Source organism: Typopeltis vanoorti, chromosome 13 (genome assembly GCF_054136105.1).
Source record: "Typopeltis vanoorti isolate ZY-2024b chromosome 13, IOZ_Tvanoo_1.0, whole genome shotgun sequence".
Taxonomy (NCBI): domain Eukaryota; kingdom Metazoa; phylum Arthropoda; class Arachnida; order Uropygi; family Thelyphonidae; genus Typopeltis; species Typopeltis vanoorti.
In genome coordinates, this window is record NC_143561.1 from 6,030,796 (window position 1) to 6,051,768 (window position 20,973).

Genomic DNA, 20,973 nt, shown 5'->3' on the forward strand with positions numbered 1-20,973 from the left:
CTCATCTTAATTGTTCCAATGCAAATAATTGTAGGATAACTTTAAATACTTTAATTTATCAGTTATAATTTTAAATATGGAAAATATAAAGGTCCAATGAACAACAACTATGCTTCACGCACACCATTTATGTGAGAAGTTCAAAGGGTTTATGCTTCCTGGTGAGATTAGATTATCATTGGCAAATACTAGAGTGAGATACAGATAATTTGAATTTTGATATGATTTTTACATACAGCCATATAATATGCACAGAAATCTGAAAAAGTAATCACTTGAGAAATTATTTTTCTGGATTGAATCAAAGAAAGGCTGAAATAACTTATTTTACTTATTTATTCACAAGGTCCAACCTTCTTGGACTATAATCAATCATACAATTCGCAAACGCTCTGTCAGAAAACAGGACATTCAGTAGATTGGCAACACTGTTTCCCATTTTCCAAGTGATAAATTATTTATAGAAAATTACTTGTCTATAACGGTATCCTAAACACATCAGTTCACACTTCACGCATGCAAAACAGATGAAAAACAAAAACAGTAACTCATGACAAATGACAGCGTTCAGTTGGACCGGTTGACACAATAGCCAATCACAGCCACTGATTTCTAGATGCTATTGTCTCAGTGCTCACCCTGCTTCACCTTCTGGGCAATTTAAAACAACTGGAACTCTATGAATTTGACCTGCTGTGCCATCTGTATGTCTATTCACAGGGCTCAAAGGTGTATGTATTTGTGAATGCACCCAGGCTATTTATGTGAATGTGATGCAATGTTTATTTGCTGAAAAGTGTCCTTTTTATGAAGCATTAGTATATTGTGTTTAATTTTAGGAATCAAAAATTGAAATTGATAATTTCATAAATTTTTAATTTATGAAATTACCAGTATTAAGATTTTGATGTGTATTTTGAGTCCTGATGTGGTGGCGGTGGGGGGGGGGTCATCTGAATAAATTTATATGGAATATGACAGGCCAAATAGTTGGCATATCTGCTCTCCTGCCAAACTCATGGATGTTTGTGATTGCCATTTACCATGTGTACTGCTGTAACCTGCACCTTGTCACAGCATGACCTTTGGTGTCTTTGCACCACAAAAAAAATCAAAATCAAACTTGTTGATCTGAGAGCTGGGTTAGAAGTAAAACAGTTGATCAAAGATTGGAGAAAACAGATATGAGAATTCTGAGAAAAATTAAGAGATTGAATAAATGGCAATCAGTGGTAGAATCATATTAAACATAAAGGATATTTGGAACTAATTCGGAGGAAAATTATTAATAGGAGATTAATAATGATGTAAACTTAATCATGTAGTGTTGTCATAGTAACCTGAACACCCCTTGATGGTAATATCAGAAAATTGATGTTGATATTAGGAACGAACTTAGCATTGTTAGTAAATCAGTAATGTGTAAGTGAAGGATATCTTAGGTGGTATATTCACTTAAACAGAATCAAAAAGGAAAGATTAGCAAAAGCAATATTTTTTGCCAGGATTACAGGAAAATGACTCAGAGAAAGACCACAGTGTACTTGGATATTCAAGGTGGATATTCATTTATAGGTACCTTAAAAGACAAATGTTGGAGTCCTGACAAATAACTAAGTTGGAGGAAAATTGTTGATAGGTAAGTTAGTAATGATGTGAACTTTCATGTGATATTGTCATAGTGTCCTTTACATCTCCCCTACTCCTTGAGGGTACATATCAGAAATTTGATGACGATGATGATTATTCTAGCTCTCTGCTCAAAACTCTGTTCTCTAGCCAGCTCTGGTTTTCCAACAGTTATGCAAAAGCAGTACAAAACAAAAAGTCAGCATACATGCAGTTGCCAAATTATTGAGTAAAATTGAATAGCAAACAACATTCGTTGTACTAGATTTATGGACTCTACTACTGTTTGAGATTTAAAAAAAAAAAATTAATAACGTTAAAATTCTGTGTTTCAACCTTTACAATTAAGTTCATCTTTGGGAATACATCTCTACACACACACACTACATTAAGCACCTAGCACCATACCATACCATTGTAAGCTACATAATACAGTCCAGCATGGAGAGATCACATCGAGTGAGTGGTATCAGTGGAACTAGCTGTAGATCCAGAAATGAGTTGTTGTGTTTGTATACCAATGCTAGAAGTATAAGAAACAAGGCGGATGAAATGGTTGCACTAATTGCGTCTGTGCACCCAGAGATTGTCGGAATAAGTGAGACATGGTTAGATGAGGATGACATCCTGACAGGAATAGAGATGGAAAGGTATGATGTGTTTCGTGAGGATAGAAGGGGTAAAAAGGGAGGGGGAGTGCTATTGATGATAGAGAAAGAGTTATGTCCATACAAGGTAGAGATGCAAGGGGGAAATGGGGCCAGTGGTTTTGAGGCAGTATGGTGTGAGATAGAGGTGAATAGAATCAAATACTTGGTGGGATGTTGTTATAGACCTGGTAATGTGGATGGTGGTGATAGTGAAATGTATAGTCAAATAAGCCAAGCAAATAAGAAAAGGGTGATCATTATGGGTGATTTTAATTATGGCAATATAGACTGGAATGAAGAGATAGCAACTGGAAGTAAAGAAAATGAGTTTCTTGAGTTTTTGAGGGATAACTACCTCAGACAGTATGTAACAGAGGGCACAAGAGGATTAAGGGTCTTGGATTTGGTCATCTCATCGGAGGATGTAATTATCAATGAGGTATCAAATCATCCACCAATTGGTGAAAGTGACCATGAGGTGATTACTTGGGTGGTTGCCAGCAGTGCAAGGACCCCTGTGAAAAAAGGGTATATGTGGAACTACAAGGGGGGTGATTATGAAGAGCTCAGGAGACAGCTTGCAGGTGTAGCATGGAATGAGGAGTTAGCTGGAAAAGAGATCAATGCAGCTTGGGGGATTTTCAAAAAATATTTAGTGGATGCAATGTCTAAATGTATACCACGGGTGAGAAGGTTAAATAAGTTAGGTGTGAGATGGATGAATAAAGAGATTAAGCATGCAATACAGAGAAAAAGGGCATTGTGGAGGCAGCATAAGAGAAGTGGAAGTAACCAATTTCATGAGTTCTACAAAGACCAGGCAAGGAGAGTGACTTGGTTGGTGAGAGTAGCTAAAGAGAGGTATGAACAGCAGTTAGCTAATGAAGCTAAAAAGAATCCTAGGGAGTTCTTTCGATATGTAGCCAGCAAAAGAAAGAATGATTATGGAAGGATGACATTGATTGGAGGAAATGGTATAAAGACAGCTGTTGCAGAATGTGTGGTGGAGATACTTAATGAGCAGTTCATAAAGATCTTTCAATCTTGTGAATGTGACTTCATGGAGAGATTAAGAGCAGTTGATGATGGGGAGGAGAGACTGACTGTAAGTGAGCAAGAGGTGTTTGGGGAGTTGAGTAAACTAGATGTAAATAAGGCTGTGGGACTTGATAATATATCACCACGTATTCTGAAGGAATGTGCCAGAGAGTTGACACCTGCCTTGACATATTTTTTTAATACGAGTCTTGCACTTGGTCAAGTCCCTAAAGAGTGGAAGGAGGGCAAGATTGTGCCACTTCATAAAGGAGGTGATCGAACTCAAGCATCAAACTATAGGCCTATCTGTGTGTCGGGTGTTGTGGTTAAGTTGTTGGAGAAGCTTGTGAGAGCTAGAATCCAGAGTTGGGTTGACAACAATGGTATAATCTTTGATGGACAGCATGGATTTGCTAAAGGGAGGTCGTGTTTTAGTAATCTACTTACTTATTACAATAAAGTGACTGCTTCCTTGGACAGAGGAGAAGGATACACAGTAATATACTTGGATTTCGCAAAAGCTTTTGATAGAGTGCCTCATGATAAGTTGACAGTCAAACTAGAGCAGATGGGGTTGGATATTAGATTAGTGCATTGGATTGGAGACTGGCTATCTGATAGGTATCAACAAGTTGTGTATGGGGGTGCAATATCCAGGAAAAGGAAAGTCACTAGTGGAGTGCCTCAGGGATCTGTTTTAGGGCCATTACTATTTAACTTGTATATTAATGATATTGGCGAAGATTTGGATGGAGATATTCAGTTGTTTGCAGATGATGCAAAGTTGGGAAGAACCATAAAGAGTAGTGAAGATGTTGTGGCCTTGCAAGAAGACTTGAATAAATTGAGTGATTGGGCAAGCAAATGGGGGTGTGAGTTCAATGTTGCAAAATGTAAGGTTTTAAAATTTGGAAAACAAAGATGGGATGCAGAATTTATGCTTGGTAAGAATATATTGTTGGAAGTAGAGGAAATAAGAGATCTGGGAGTGATAGTGGATAAAGATCTAAAATTTAGGGGTCACATCGCCAAAATTGTGAAGACAACACAAAGACTTCTGGGAATGATGAGGAGGACACTGACGTGTAGAAGTAGGGAGATTCTTGTTCCATTGTATAAGGCTTTGATTAGGCCACACATGGACTATTGTGCCCAGATTTGGTCACCTGGTTTTCAGAAGGATGAGGAGATGTTGGAAAGGGTCCAAAGGCGACTGACTAAGGTAGTTTCTGACCTCTGGAATGTCGAGTATGAGGAAAGATTGAAAAGATGTAATTTGCAGAGACTAGTGGAGAGAAGGAAGAGGGGAGATATGATAGAGACCTACAAGTTGGTAAGGGGTTGCTATAGGATCAATGGTGGAGAAGTTCTACAGCGAATAGTGGGAGATCAGGGGAGAACCAGAGGTCATCCCTGGAAACTGTATAAAGAGGGTGTGAGTAGGGGAGTGAGAGGCAGGTTTTTTTCGTGCAGAGTTGTGAATGATTGGAATGCCTTGCCTGAGAGTGTGGTGTCTGCAAGGAGTTTGAATGTGTTTAAGACCCGGTATGATGAGATGTGTGTGAGATAAAAGGACCTCCTAGATGAGTCTTTGACTCCATGAGGTCTTGTTTAATAATAATAATAATAATAATAATAATGTCTAAAACTAATTAACTTGCTTTGCCTGACCTCTTGTGGTAAGAAAAAAAAAATTGATAAATAAATAAAAATAAGTAAATAAAGTTGCCAGCTTGGTTGTCTGAGTGGAGATTTAACCAGAGTCCTTAAAAAAAAAAGTTCTATGGCTCTTATTGACTGAAGTTACTTATACTTTCAAGAAACCATTAACCTTTATTTCTATTTATTTGTACTCTAGGCATTCTGAGGATATACATTGCTATTACGGTTATATATTTGCTAACCAGAATTTGGAAATTTTGAGACCATCATTCTTGTTTTATGCAAGTCTTGTAAATTTAAATTTAAATCTCTTTAAATTTACTTTTATACTAGGTTGTTGTGTAATTCGAGTCTTGTGCCTTTCTAGTCAATTCTATGATAAGTCTGAAAGGCATGATTGGAAATGCCTGTGATGAATTAGATGAATGTGATTTTTATGTCTTTCTTTCTGATATCTTCTGTTTGTCCAGTTTCACCAATGTATGGGAGGATACACGTACATTTAACTTTGATATGCTTCCCACCCTCTTCCCTGGATATGAGGGAAGAGGGTGGGAAGTTCTTGAATGTCCTGAATAAATGTTTTAGTTTTATGAAAGGTTTTTGTTTTTAAAGTGTATTAAACTGACAGGAGATTCTCAGTTGTTTGCTGAGGATGCAAAGATAGACAGGACAATCAGAGATACTACTGATATCCAGTATTTACAGGGTGATTTGAATAAGCTGGAAGTGTGGGCAAATGATAACGGTTATCTATTCATTGTCAGTAAATTTAAAGGTATGCACTTTGGCATGATGCAGTATTTAATAGCATGGTATATTAGTGGGATTATGCTAGGAATAACTAACGAGGCTAGAGATCTTGAAGTTATGTTTTAATAGAAAGTTGAAGTTCAACTTTCTATTAAATAGAAATAATTAAATAATATTGCATAACAAAAATTGCAAATACAGCTCAGAGGATAATTGCAATGCTGAAATGAATACTGACATTTAGGAATATGGAAGTAATTTTTCCTCTTTATGAGGCATTAATACAACTGCTCCAGGACTACTGTATGCAGATTTGGTCTCCTAGGTTCCAAAGGGATAATAAAAAAACTGTGAAAGGCTGCAAAAAAAAGTTACAAAAATGATATCGGGATTATGGAATGTAGATTATGAGGATAGATTGAGAGTATGTAAATTGCACACACTGGTAGAGAGAAAAAAGAAGGGTGGGATGACAGAGATCTCCATAAACTTTTGAGAGAGTGTTATAGGATAAAAGTTGATCAAATTTTTCATTTATATGGAAGATGGAGAGAGAGAGAGAGGATTGGGGGGGGGGGGAGCATCCATGGAATTTTGTGTGCATTTGAAAAGGGGAAAGAGTTAGATTTTTTTCCCTCATAGAATCATCAGGGAGTGGAACAGTTTGCCTGTTGAAGTAGTGAGTGCATCTAGTGTGAATGAATTGAAAAAAAAAAAGTATCACAGCATGTGCGGGTGATGAATGGTCTCCCTCAATGAGTCCTTTACTTCCTGTAGATCTAATAATAATAATAATCAGCTATTGTCAAACCATTGCTGGATGAAGGCCTTTCCAAGATTACTCCAAAACTGTCTGTCCGTGGCTCTCCTTTCCCATGTCACTCCTGCAAATCTGATGATATCATCAATCCACCATGATTTAGGTCACGTCGTGGTTGTTTTTCCTCTCATGGAATCCAATCCAGTACTTCTTTTGACCATCATTGATCTTGTCTTCGAACAGTATGCCCAGCCCATTGCCACTTCAGATGTTTCACTCTTCCTTTGATGTCAGAGACTTTGGTTTGGTTCCTTGTCCATGTATCCCTTTTGTGATATCCAGTCTTGTGATACAAAGCATACTTCTTTTCATGCTAAATTGTGTTTTTCTTAATTTCTGAATTACCTTTGCATTTAGTGTCCATGTTTCACAGCCATATGTCAATGCAGGGAGAATACACTGGTTAAAAACTTTTCTCTTCAGGCATAATGACAGTTGGCTTTTTGAATATTGAATGCAATTTTCCAAATGCTTTCCATCCAAGCATCGGGTGTCTTTTACAAGTACATATACTTAAGATAACAGATATCCATGGATATCTGTTATCCTAAGTATATGTAATGATCTACTTGTTTAATTTCCTCATTATTGATTTTTATTATTTCTGGTTGGACATAGCTATTGAACATAACTTGGGTCTTCTTTAGTTTTATCTTTAGGCCAGCTGTTTTGCTATCAGTTTGGAGTTCATGGATACGAGTCTGTAATTCATGCGCAGTTTAAGTAAAGATAATTGTGTCATCTGCAAAGAGTAAATGACTTAAATAGTTTCCATTTATCTTTAGACCTTTCCTTTCCCAATCAAGAAGTTTGAATATTTCTTCTAGACATGCTGTGAATAATTTTGGAGATATTATATCACCCTGTCTTATACCTCTCTGTATGTATTTTCACAGTAGAGATGTTTCCATCATTGAAATGAATTGCTGCTGTAGCATTGGTGTATGCTGCTTTGATGGTCCTGATGTATGGCTCCTCCACTTGTTGGTTTCGTAATGCTTTAAGTATTGCACAAGTTTTTAGTGAATCAAAGGCTTTCTTATAGTCAATAAAACCAAGACATAGTAGTAGTTGATATTCATTATCAATGAATATCAACTACTACTACTACAATGAATGCGTATTTTAATGATTGGATGTCAGGAATTTTATACTAGTCGATGTAATTAATTATTAATAATTATTTAATGATATTTTATTTTATATTTATTTTTTAATTCTTTTATTTTTTTTGTATTTTTTGCTACAAGAGGTCAGGCCAAGCGAGTTAATTAGCTTTAGATATTATGTAGCTTTCAGTGGTATGGTACTAGTTGCGTTAATTGACTGTTTGTGTGCATATAGATGTATGTATTCCTGAAGATAACCTTAATGTAAAGGTTAAATTGTATACTTTTAATGTTATTAAAGTTGTTTTTTTTTTTTTCCTCCTCTCCTGACGGTAGTTGAATTCATCAATCTAGTACAATGAATTCAATGGTCAAAGTTAAAAAGTCCAACTTCTTATTCAGTTTGAACTACAGCCTATAACAGCTGTCCTCTTCTACGTATTAGGCCTACTGGCCTGTTACAGGGCTATCTTAAGCCCTTCTAAGTTGTACTTGTCCCGAGGATAAGGTGACTAGCCCTTTGCCTCCTGGTATATTCTATGGCTGTAGCTGCATCTGTTCACAGGGACAGTTTGCCTGCTTGTATGAGGAAAAATCTCAGATTAAGATAAACAGGGAGAAAAACCCTGCTGTCCATGCTCAAGACCAGCTAACTTGGCTATGTCTGAGAAAGATCATTAAGCTCTTCACGTCGACAACAGGAATCAAACCCAGGACACTCCTTTCCCAGGCACATGGTTGTGAAACACATAGCCGCTAGGCTAACCATATGGACGATATAACAGCTGTAAAATTTTTTTAAAAAAATAATAATTCATCAACAAATCTAAGCAGACTTTGTAAGAGCTAAATGAGTAAGCTTGCTTTCTTCTCAAACTGCCTTCTGGTCCATTGTCAAGACTATTTTGCAGAACTTCTGTGCTTCCATGTTCTCACCTACCCTCCCCCCCCTCTCTCTCTCTCTCTCTCTCTCTCTCTCTCATCCTGATAGTACAATAGTAATATCTCCTAAAAATAAGGCAGACCTCTTGGCATTAGTCTTCTCCATCTTTCTTAGGCAACCAAGGCAATTTCCTCCCACTATTCCCTACCCACATCATTCATTCTCTGATCTTTTGCCAGTGGACGTTAGAAATATTACTCAATAGACTTGATATTAATAAGTCCCCTTATCCAGATGGCAACTTTCCATTTGTACTGAAAGTTGATGCTCCAGAATTGACACCATGCTGTATTGCTATAACAGCTTGTAATAGCAATACAGGATGGATATTACAAGCTGTTACTTATCTGATATGTATTCATGAGCATGAAGGCAAGCTTTTATCCAGGTTAGTTTCTAATAAAGGTGATAAGTCAACCTATCGCCCCACTGTTTTCACTTTTATAGTCTGAAAATAATGGAAAAGATTGTTAATAACTAAATACTTGACTGTTAATTGATTTTTAGTGGAACCTGTGGCATAGTAATTAAATAATAAAGTAACACTTAAAAACCACAGTGAAATCTTTAATTAGTAAAAGGACAGGTATTTTGTACTAAAATTAATAGTACATCTTCAGTGTCTGTAACATTAATAGGAATGGCAAATGTTCGGTGGATCACCTATTAAAATGCAATTGTTACCGTGTGCAAGGAAATAATAGAAATAACAAATTTAACTATTAAGATAAATGGTTTTTTACATAAGATAAATCTCCCAAATCTTTGAGAGAGAGACATACAGTCATTTTTATTTAAATTCGGTCAGTGTAAGATAGTTTTACAACTTTCTTTGAATAAGCATTCATATTTGAATCTGCATCTATGGAGAAGACCTGCTTTATCCCACTGGACACTATGAGTAGAGTCAATACTGTGCTGCACCAGACCAGACTTCAGGGGATTGTTATAATCAATATAATATTGATGTTCTTTTATTCTTTTTTCCAAAGAATGGCCAGTTTGTCCAAAATAAGAGATATCGCATTCGCAAGGTATTTGGTAAACGCCAGCCAAAGATAGAGAAGACAGTTTGTAGAAGGTAATAAAGAAGAAATTTTGTTGATAGGAATATATGTTGGAATCAGTTGATACTTTTTCAGAATTCTTCCTATAGGTTCTGAGATACCTGGAATGTATGGAATAGGAACTCTGCGGACTGTTGAAGAAACTGTAAGTGTTGGAACATAAGAGTAAAGTATGTTAGATTTGATTGGAGTTGTAATCATTTTATTCCATTCATTTTTTAATGATAGAAAGTTCTTGTTGTAAGATTATTGGGAAAGAGCAAACTTTATGTGCTCTATGAATTAGAGATTTAAGAATGCCAAATTTTTGAGACATGGTGCGCAGACGTTTTGTGAATGTATCTGCCAGTAAAAGTGGGTTTTCGAAAGACACTTGTAGATAAGGTACCAGAAGACCAAGTAAGGAAGATGTCCAAAAATGGTAATGTACCAGAGTTTTCTTTTTCCATAGTGAATTGGATGCGTGAGTGAAGGTTATTTATCCATTGTAGAAAAGTGAAAAGTTCATTTTCAGTGTATAGCCAAACAGCAAAAACATCGACATAAGAGTATCAAAGAGATGATTGAGGATGAATGGATGAGAACATAGCATCTTCGAATTGTTTCAAATAGTAGTTTGAAAAAAAAATAATTTTTTTATTTTTTTTTGGAAAAAAAAAAGTTTAAAAAAATTTGAAAACTATTTATCTCTTAATAGATTAAATTTGTTATTTCTATTATTTCCTAGCACACAATAACAATTGTATTTTAATAGGTGATCCACCAAATATTTGCCTGTATTCCATTCCTATTACTGTTACAGACACTGAAGATGTACTATTATTTTTAGTATGAAATATCTGTCTTTTTACTAATTAAAGATTTCACTGTGGGTTTTATGTGTTACTTTATTATTTAATTGGCTGTTAATTATCTTTTCCATTATTTACCATTATTCTATTAATGAAAATGAGTGAAGCTGTGAACTACTTCACTACTTGGAAACCCACAATTAATTCATATCATCAATATTTATTCTACTGCTCTTTCTTCAGAGCAGATCTCATAGCTAACTTTATCAACCTTCTGACATAAGGTTGGAAAAGTTTACAGATACTCATGTGGATGCTCTTGATGCTACTGCTAAGGCAGTAGTTGATTGAATCTAGCATTGCAGCCTGCCATCTTATGGTTTACCTCCCACTCTTTTTGAGCGGATTGCAAGCATCTTCTCTGCTTATTATGTCATGGAAGATGGTTTCTCTCATTAGGTTTTCTTTTTATTTTATTTTATTTTCATTCACAAATCTTGTAGTACTTGACTCAACTGCGATATCTTATAACTAATGCCAACACCAATCTCTTTGTAGTTTTTGAGCAGGGCAAAGATTATCTAGTAAATTTTAATACCACCCAAATACAATCTTTTCTAATTACCCCCTATTCCCTCTTACATTTGATCCTGTTCTGCTGTCCAGTCAAGATCAGTTTTCTCTTTGTGGATTAACCTTCATACCTAACTTATTATTACCACACACCTCCAGGAAGCCAGGGACTCATTGAGGGTGATTACATATCATTCACTTTATTTTCTTGAATTCAATCACACCACCTCCACTCGCTGCCTCCAAAGGCAAGCCATTCATGCATCCATCTGTGAGAGAAAAATCTAGCTCTCACTTCACCTTTCTTGACTACATTCATTCTCAACTTCCATGGATGTCCTCTCATCCTCTCTCAACCCTCCATAAAATGAAAATTATGTACTGGTATCTAATTCTAGTAACTGTATATGTCCTGTGAAATCCTTTTCAGTGTCATTATTGTAAAGATTGACTAACAGTGGACCAAGAGCTGATCCCTGAGTTACAACACTGATCAACAGACTTTTGCATAATCACATCCCCCCCCCCCCCGTATACACCACATTTTGATATATCACTCAACCATCTTCTTATCCAAACTAGTCATTCATAATCCAGTACCATATCTTCCTTTCAAAAGCTTTAATAAAGTCTAAAAGTATCATGGTGTATCTGATCCCCTTGTATAACTCAGCTGTATGATGTTTTATTCTCAAAACAAACAAGAAGGTAGTGTTTCATCGGACATCTTTCATAAGTCCATCCATACTGAACATTATCTTCATTCTTCATCTCTTCACTATCCCTCCAAAAAATTGAGCATAACTCATACCATTAAAAAAGAAAAAAAAAAGCAATCTTTATTTTAAAAGATGAAGAAAAGCCAAAAAAGGAATTTCAGTCTCTTCTCCACTACACCTGAAAAGTAAACTGGTATATCTGGGGAGTCAGCTGAATAAGTTTATATCAAAGTTTGTATTTAGCGCTTTGCCACAGCTCTAAACTAGCTGTATATATAATATAATGCATGTTCAAAGCAGTGTTATCTTATAGATCTGAAAGCTCTGTTAGAAGAAAAAAACAGTTGGTCATAGACCAAAGATGATATGAGAGTTTTGAGAAAATTAGGGAAGTGAACAGGTGGCATCAGTAGAAGAATCTTATTAAAAATGTTTTATTATGAAGAAACTTGACATTGTAAGCATTCAAGAATGTGTGAACACAGCTTTTCTCAGTGGTATGGTCACTTAAACAGAATGGGAAAGGAAAGATTAGCAGAGCTGATGTTTGATGGCAGTCCTGAGGTCCAGAGAAAGACTGAGATTTATTTGGATTGATGCAATTAAAAGTGCCTTAGAAGACTGAAATATATGATCTGACAATAGTGAAATTCTGCACTAATTTGGAAGAAAGTTATCAACAGGAAGTTAGTAATAATATAAACTTTTCATATAGTACTATCAGTACTCTGTACATCTGGGGACATATCAGAAATTTGATGATCATTTTCAATATCATTCATGTACAAATTGAATAACAGACTCAAGTGCAGAGCCTATAATACTTTATCTCTATCCTGTCTATTCTTTGATTCAGCTCCACTATATACTACTATCTGATGTCTACCCATCACTTACCCTTTTATTGACGTTGACAATTTTGTATCCATCCCAGTTTACTGACTTATGCAATAGTATTCCATGCAGTATCCTGTCAGATTTGCAAAGTCTTGCAGTATCATAGTATAGTCATTTCCCTTATTCATCTTGGCTGTCACTTTATTGTAGAAAGTGAATAAATTGCTAAGACAGGTCATTCTTTCACAATATGCTGTCATCCACAGTGTCATATTCCTAACACCCATGGTCTTTAACCAATTTTTCCACCTTATTTAACACTCCTTCTGAAATGATTAGTCTATAATTTTCTGCCTCTATCTTGGAGCCTCTTTTACAGAATGGAACTATCTTGTCCCCCTTCCAGTACCTTTGGGCCCTGTTACTTCTGAAATTAAATGACCTGATTAGGCTTACTGCCATTTGCCTTGCACTTTCTTGTGATACACAGTTTGATATTCCTTCTAGTCCCATTTCTGTATTCACATTGAAATTTCTTAATATCCTAAAGCACTTCAATTTCATCTACCTATGTTCTCACCATTGGTTCATATCACATCAGTTATTAGATTATTTCCACCTGGATGATATATCACATAAAGTGAACATTGTAATTTAACTTTTTTTTTCTGCTTCTATCATTTTATCATATTACCATATATATTTATTAAATGTACCTTTCCACAATCATTTTTCCATACTAACTTTATACAAAAGCTAGTTATCTTTTTTTAGTGTGAATTACTTGGTAGAATGAAAGGTTTAAGCTAAGAGAAACTGCTAAGGAGGCTGACAGTGATATCAACTTGGATATTTAAAAAAAGTCTTGCATCTATGGAATAGAGAGTATGATTGCTTTTGCATAAGGGTAATAGTAAAATGGAAACATGACTATAGACCAGTTTGTATTGTATTTCTTCTATGATCATCAAGATTCTTTCAAAAAATTTCTTTTATTTTTAGATTTAGTCTATAACTTGCATTTAGTCTATTTATATCATGCTTAATCTTCATCATATCAACCTTCTTTATAATGCATGGCATTTTATAAACATCATTTTATTTGTATATCTTTTCTTATAATTTTTTTTTCTATTATCTTTAAAAGTTATTTTATTTTAGGACCTGGATACAGCTAGTCGTACAGTTTGGTGGAGGTGTGATCATCATGCTGGTTATTCTCTTGGTAGAATCCCCACATAGTCATGTGAGCATATTTTTGAAGTTTTTAATTTATTATTGTTATACCTTTTATTTTCATCCTGCAGAGCAGGCAAACTGACTGAAAGAACACACAATTAATACCTCTAATACACTCTGCAGATATGATTATCTGCCCTGTGAGAACATTAATTAGGTTTCAAAGAAGCCAAGTTACTTGGCTGTGATGGGTCATTGAACCTAACATGCAAGGGAAAATGGAAATGGATACCTGTTGTTTAAGCTGCACATAGTATTTTAATAATGTTACTAATTGAAAATAAAATCTTTATTCAGTATCGTTGTACAAATGTAAAAGAAAGATACAATGATATAATATACTGTTCATTAACTGTTATTTATATATATAACAGTTTATTTTACATGATAGTAAATTTGATATGGATAAAGCTCATATAATACATACAGTAGACTCTCGACTATCCTGCCTAATGTGGCGGAAGGCGGGCCGGATAACACAAAAGCCGGATGGGCCGGAGTTCTAGGCCTACCTTTTTACATTTGTGTGAAAAGGTAGGCCTAAGATGAAAGAGTCAAAACTTAGTTTTTGAAAACGTCCTTGATAGATGACTGCTTCACCCTTTTAGCCCTCTTCCGTGACGCAATGTCCCTCCACTTACGCAAGCAGATGATATCAGCTGGCATCGCTTCCTCCTGCTCACTAATGTACTGCAGCGCTGCCTCAATCGTCTCGAACTCTTTCGAATGTGGGATGAGATTTTTGCTGTCATCTATGGATGCCTCCTCCTCCTCCTCTTCTTCTTCTTCTTTCCCCTGTGTCACCATTTCCACAATATCATTGTCAGTTATTTCATCAACTTCGTTGTTTGACATCCATTCTGTAATGTCCTCTGCATTGACATCATCACAGCTCAGTACATTTTTGAGCAACGAAACAAGTTTATTGTTTTCATCTTCCACTTCAGTTTCACACACGGGTTCAAGGTAGAAATGTCCACCTTCATGGTCCAAAAGAATTTTTAAAGACTTTACAAGTGATATGTTTCGAATCTCTTTACTAACGTAACCAGGAACAGTGGCAAACGTATTCCGCACTTGTGGACATCCGATACACTACTGACGAAGCAGGGAAATCTGCACTTTGCATGTCTCAACTTGTGTTATGTACACGGCACGTAGGAGGATTGTAGAAGACTCCCGCTTGCAACGCTTTGGCAAAGTAAATTACAATACGTATTCCTCATTTTATCACGGAGAATTACTGTATTATTATAATTCTCTGTGATAAAATCCGTGCTCCGGATAGTGCGGAGGCTGGATTGTCGCGAGCCAGATAGTCGAGAGTCTACTGTAGTATTATATATATATATATATATATATATACAGGGTGTTCGGGATAAATTTGACAGTTTCGTAAGGAAAAAGAAAATCTTCTTTGTATCTATTAAATTTAATGAATTGACAAAAAAACATTACAGGCAGAGTTAATTACAATACTATCAACAAGATTTACTCAAAATAACCACCATTAGCATCGATCACAGCTTCAATTCTGCTTCGGAACCTCGAACAAGCTGATGCTACAGTCTCCCTGGGAAGGGCCGCAAAAACTGTTTTAATTTTATCCATTAACTGGGCTTTTGTATTACTGGAAGTGCGATTGGTGTCTTTTTCAACTGCGCCCCATACAAAATAATCCATGGGGTTAAGGTCTGGGGAGTTTGGAGGCCAAACATTTGGACTGGTGAAGTCGTAGAAATTTTCAGACAACCATTTTTGACTTTTCCCAGAGGTGTGGCAAGGGGCCGAATCCTGCTGCCATACATACGGCCTACCATTGGCTACCCTTGTTATCCAGGGCTTGACTACAGTTAGCAACTCCACGAACAAAGCCCGAATTCCAATGCCAGGGTTCTTCAACACCTGTTCCTGCAGATTTGCGAGGAATTCTGCTGTACGAACGCAATCAGATCGTCTGCTAGGGATCTTTCTTCTTGCTACATCCTCGTAGTCACCATTGCAAGTCTCTAGTTCATGCCTGATTGTTTTTACTGTATTCAGGGAGCATTGGGCAGCAGTCGTAATATCCTTATTTTGATGGCGGGCACGAATCATCATGATACAAGTTATTCTCTTCCATGATTCAGGTGGGTTCCAGCTATCCATCCTTTCTGACATCTTGTATATGAATGAAGAAGGGTCCAAACTTTTAAACGAAGAGAAGTGTGTGTTAATACATGTAACTTACGGAAAAATATAATTAATTATAAATATGTCAAATTTATCCCGAACACCCTGTATATCTGTCTATCTATTTCTCCCTTCCGACGGGTTACGTCTCCTCCTAATGAGGAGTCATGGCGAAATAATGCAGCTGGCATGCCACTCCTCTGCTGCATCCCTAATGGAGGTATTCATGAATAGGCAGTCCTATTCGTGACTGTTCCTTATCTCTCTCTCTCACTCTCTCTTCTAAATTTGTTAATCTGCATTCTACAGCTATTCAATGCTGCTCCTTCACAGTTCCATTCCAAACTCCCAGAACAAATTTTTCTTCCTCTTCATTCATTCCTTCTGCTGCAATCTTTTGGAGCAGCCTCCTCCTTTTATCTACTTTTCCTTTCTATGCATCAGTAACTTTCTCCAGGGGGGGGGCTCTGCCCCCCTAGTATATTTATATATATCCTGACTGCTGAAGAGTTGTCAAGAGTAAGGATATAGAGTTGTTGTTTGGGTGAAGCCGTATCAAACTCTATGCCCAGTACAAAGCGCATGCAAAAAGAATGACAAGCATGGTTAAGAAAACAAAAATCAGATTATGAGAGAAAAATAGCAGAGTGAGATAAATCCCAAAGAGTTTTCTTTGACTACATGTCAAAGAAAACTAAAATAAAAAATAATTATGTAAGGATAACTTTGATGAATGCAAATGGTAGGAAAGTGGCAGAAGCAAAAGAAATAGTTGAGTTCCTGAGTAGTCACTTTGTGAGGATGTTTCATTCTAGTGGAGATAATGCAGTGATTGATGTGAGTATAGTTAGATGAACTGGAGGTGTAAATACAGCCATGGGATTGGATGAATCAAAAATCAATCCCATTTATGTTAATTGAAATCTCAAGAGAATTGGCAGTGTCCCCTCATCTAATTGGTTACCAGTGTAGTCCTGAGGGAATGGGTAGACAAGATAGGAATGAGGAAATAGCAGAGAGAGAGAGAATTCAGGAATGTGTGAATGAACAAGAGAGGAAACTGTTCTGTAGATTGTTCCTTATGAGGATAGATTGAAGGTTTGCAAGTCACAAAATTTGGTTTGACAAGTGGTAAGGAGATATGATTCAAGTTGCCATAGGTGATTGGGAGTGATTTACAAAAGTATGATAGATATAGTTACTATGAACCTCATGCAATGATTATTTTGTTTCTGTGGAAATGCTTGTGTAATAATAAAAAGTGGAGAGAGGAGATAAACTATGTTAAAAAATAAAAAATGGATGCATAAACCGTATCTTTTAAAGTAACTGGTCATTCTGTCTTTTCTTAGTTGTCCCTGACATCTGTGTCCTCCAACTATTATTGCCCAAAAAGATACGTTAAAAACGTATCTTTTTCTGGGCAATCTTGAACTGTCCATTCCTTCAATATGTTCAATCCTTTTTTTTGTATTTGTATATTTTGTCTCAAAGAGTATAGCCTGGTTTACAGTAGTGTAGGGCTTGCCAAAATTTATAAACTCTTATTCTTGTATTCTTTTGAACTTGGGTTTGAAAATATTATTGATCATCTTTGTAATCTTTTAGAAAGTGTGAAATTATTATTATTATTATTCAGGCCTCCATGGAGTCAAAAGACTCATTGTGGGAGGTCCTTCCTAGGAAACACAAAGTCTATAATACTACTCCTTGAACTCATTGACCTTTTTTTGCTCTCACCACTCTATCAGACAGTGCATTCCACGGTTCAATCATCCTCCATGCAAAGAAACCACTCCTCACCCTCTTGCTTACAGCATCCTTTCATAACTTCCAGGGATGACCTCTTGTCATCACTACTTCCTGCTGTTTCACCAAGCAAAAGAACTCCCCAGTGTCAATTCTAACTACCTCTCAACAGTAGTTACACTACTGTTGAAAGGTAGTTACAGAGCTGAGTCTTGAAACTAATATTGTACAATCCTGAAACCATCTTTGTTATCTGTCTCTTTACCTTTTCCACAGTTAATTTATACCCTTCAAATCTGGGGACCAAATTTGAGAACAATAGTATAAGTGTGGTCTGATCAGGGTCTTATACAATGGAACGATGTCTTTTATCTCTGCAGGTCAGCGTCATTCTCAGTATTGCAGCAATCCTCTGGGTTACCTTCACCACCTTTGCAATATGTTTCCCAAATTTCAGTTTTCTATCAATCATCACCCCCAGATCTCTTGTCTCTCCCCCTACTTCCTCCTCCAGTACTCCTCCAATCAAGTATGCAGCCTTCCATCGATGTATCCCAAACTTCAAGACTACATTTTTCAGCATTCAACCAATACTCTATTCATTTGTCCATCTATCTAGTTTATTCATATCCTCTTGCTGGATTAGCAGACACATCTGCACTATTACTAATAATCCTTCCCAGCTACACATCATCTGCACACAACTGAATACCCCCCCCCCACACACACACAATCCATTGACAAAGGTTAAACAATAATTATTTATTGTTTAACCTTGTAACCTTCTGCTTCCTTGCCATACACAACTCTCTCTGATAGCTATCAGACAGCCAATCCTGAATCCATTTGACCAACCTGACATCCAAACCCATGTGCTGCAACTTAAATATCAGCTTATCATGTGGCACACTGTCAAATGCCTTCGCTAAATCCAAGAAAATGGCAGTATATGCCTTTCCCCTCATCGACTGCTCTTGTAATTTTATTATAAAAGGCTAGCATATTACTAAAACAAGAGTGCCCTTAACAAATGCATGTTGACTCTCACAGATAATATTACCCTCATCTGCCCAACACTGTATATGGTCCCTCACTAATTTCTCCAAGATCTAACAATTATTGATGACACACAAACTGGCCTATAATTAGACACTTCCAGTCTTCTACTACCTGTATGCAATGGCACTATCTTACCTTCCTTCTATTCCTTGGGTGTCTTTCCCGTAGCCAGAATTTCTTTGAAAAGCCAGGTCAACGGAGCTGTCATTAGCACATTCTCTCAAAATTCATTGTGAAATACCATCCAGTCCCACAGCTTTACTGACATCCAGAGTACTCAGTATTTGGAACACACTCTCCTCTTGCACCTCTAAATCTCAAACCTGCCCTGTCCCTCTAGTATTAAAACTTACTTCTCGAGGATGAAATACTCCAATAAAGTGTTCATTGAACAAATCCACTATGTCATCTGCATCAGTCACTCTACTCCCATTTTTATCCCACAATCATTTCTCCTCTTACTGGCCATGTAGCTAAAAAAATTCCCTAGGATTTTTTTGGATCTTAGTGCGAATCTTTTGATATTCCAATCTTGCCTTCTTCACCATACTAGTCACTCTCCTGACCTGAGTCTTATATTCTTCATGCATTTGCTCTCCATCCCTCTCCATAATCTCTTTTTCACCTGCAGTTCATGTTTGATATTTTTGTCATCCACATTGTGTCCTCTTCACTCGTGTGATACAGCTTACTATTTTAATTACTCATAATAATAATTAAATAAAAATTATTACCCATAATAATTACTCAACTTGCCTTCATTGTAATAATATGTTGATTCATATCTACCAATCATCCCTGGTGTCACCAATCACCCCCTGGCTTATAGCAGCAACTAATTTTATATTTTGTCCTATTGGCTTCAATCACACACCAGATTGCCTCAGAATAATGCCATTTGCTTAACTATTAATTAAATAAAATAAAAATAAAATGATTGTTTTATATATATATATATATATATATTTTTTTTTTTGTTAACACATTTCTAATAATAATAATAATTATTATTATTAGAAATGTGTTAACAAAAAAAAAATATATATAAAACAATCATTTTATTTTTATTTTATTTGATCATTTCTAATAATAATAATAATAATTATTATTAGAAATGTGTTAACAAAAAAAATATATATATAAAACAATCATTTTATTTTTATTTTATTTGATTAATAGTTAAGCAAATGGCAGTTATTCTGAGGCAATCTGGTGTGTGATTGAAGCCAATAGGACAAAATATAAAATTAGTTGCTGCTTATAAGTCAGGGGACACTAGGGATGATTAGTAGATATGACAAAAGTTGAACAGAACTACTTCTTTTTTTTTAAAAAAAAAAAGGCTTAAATGGGTTGTCTCTAATTTTTAGCTTTCAGACTTGCCATTTGAATTCCGCTGTAGCATGGATGCTTGTGAATGTCTTGAGGTGGTGGATTTTAATACTCAGTCTGTGTAACCACTATCCTGCTTGTTTGAAGCCCTGAGGTTTGAAAGGTAACATGTGTGATATACGGGATTCCTGGATTATAGGTTTTTTGGGTGGAATTGTTACTTGAAAAAAATACTGCTTAACATTACTCAAAGTGTTCTTAAATGAAACATGCAGATACAAATTATTGGCTTAAAAATATAAACAAGTTTGTGCAATATTGAAAGTTTTTTTTTACATCTTCAATTTCAAAAGGGTAACTGAATAAATCTCAGTATGCAAAATTAGCCAATTGTGGTAAAAAAGAAGCAGCCATTTTTATAATCATTATCAGAAGAAAATAAATAATTCATTAAACTTACTAATATTTTGTTGGATTTCTAACCAGCATCTTCAGAGCAGAGCTGTGCATAGAGTATGTAGCACTCAATTAGATTACTGTAGAAACCTTTCACATTACAACTGAAAATGAGTTAATGTTCTGCCAATAAAAAAAATAAAGCTAATTAAGCGAAGTCAAAGTCAATGTGGTTTTAGGATAATTGTCTTTCAGATCTTTGGCAAATGAATTCAACCATACTTGTTGAGGTTGGGGGAAGGAGATGTTTCATAGCTGATGTTGATAGTCTCTCGGAACTCTAGTGACTTCTATGCAGCACAATTGTCTTTTCCCATTTAATCCTGTGTGGCAAACCAGAGCATGGTCTGCCAGTCTTGACTTGCCATACAGCCA

The 20,973-nt window shown here is 36.0% G+C and overlaps 1 protein-coding gene across 1 annotated transcript in view; it reads left to right on the plus strand.

Annotated features, from left to right (window-relative positions):
- LOC150099904 (adenylate cyclase type 5-like) overlaps positions 1-20,973 on the plus strand; it is a 221,665-nt gene that overhangs the window by 122,809 nt on the left and 77,883 nt on the right. The window contains exons 10-11 of the mRNA XM_090403170.1: positions 7,239-7,255; positions 13,770-13,837. Coding sequence (XP_090259296.1) covers positions 7,239-7,255; positions 13,770-13,837 — 85 coding nt within the window. The remainder of the gene's footprint in view (positions 1-7,238; positions 7,256-13,769; positions 13,838-20,973) is intronic.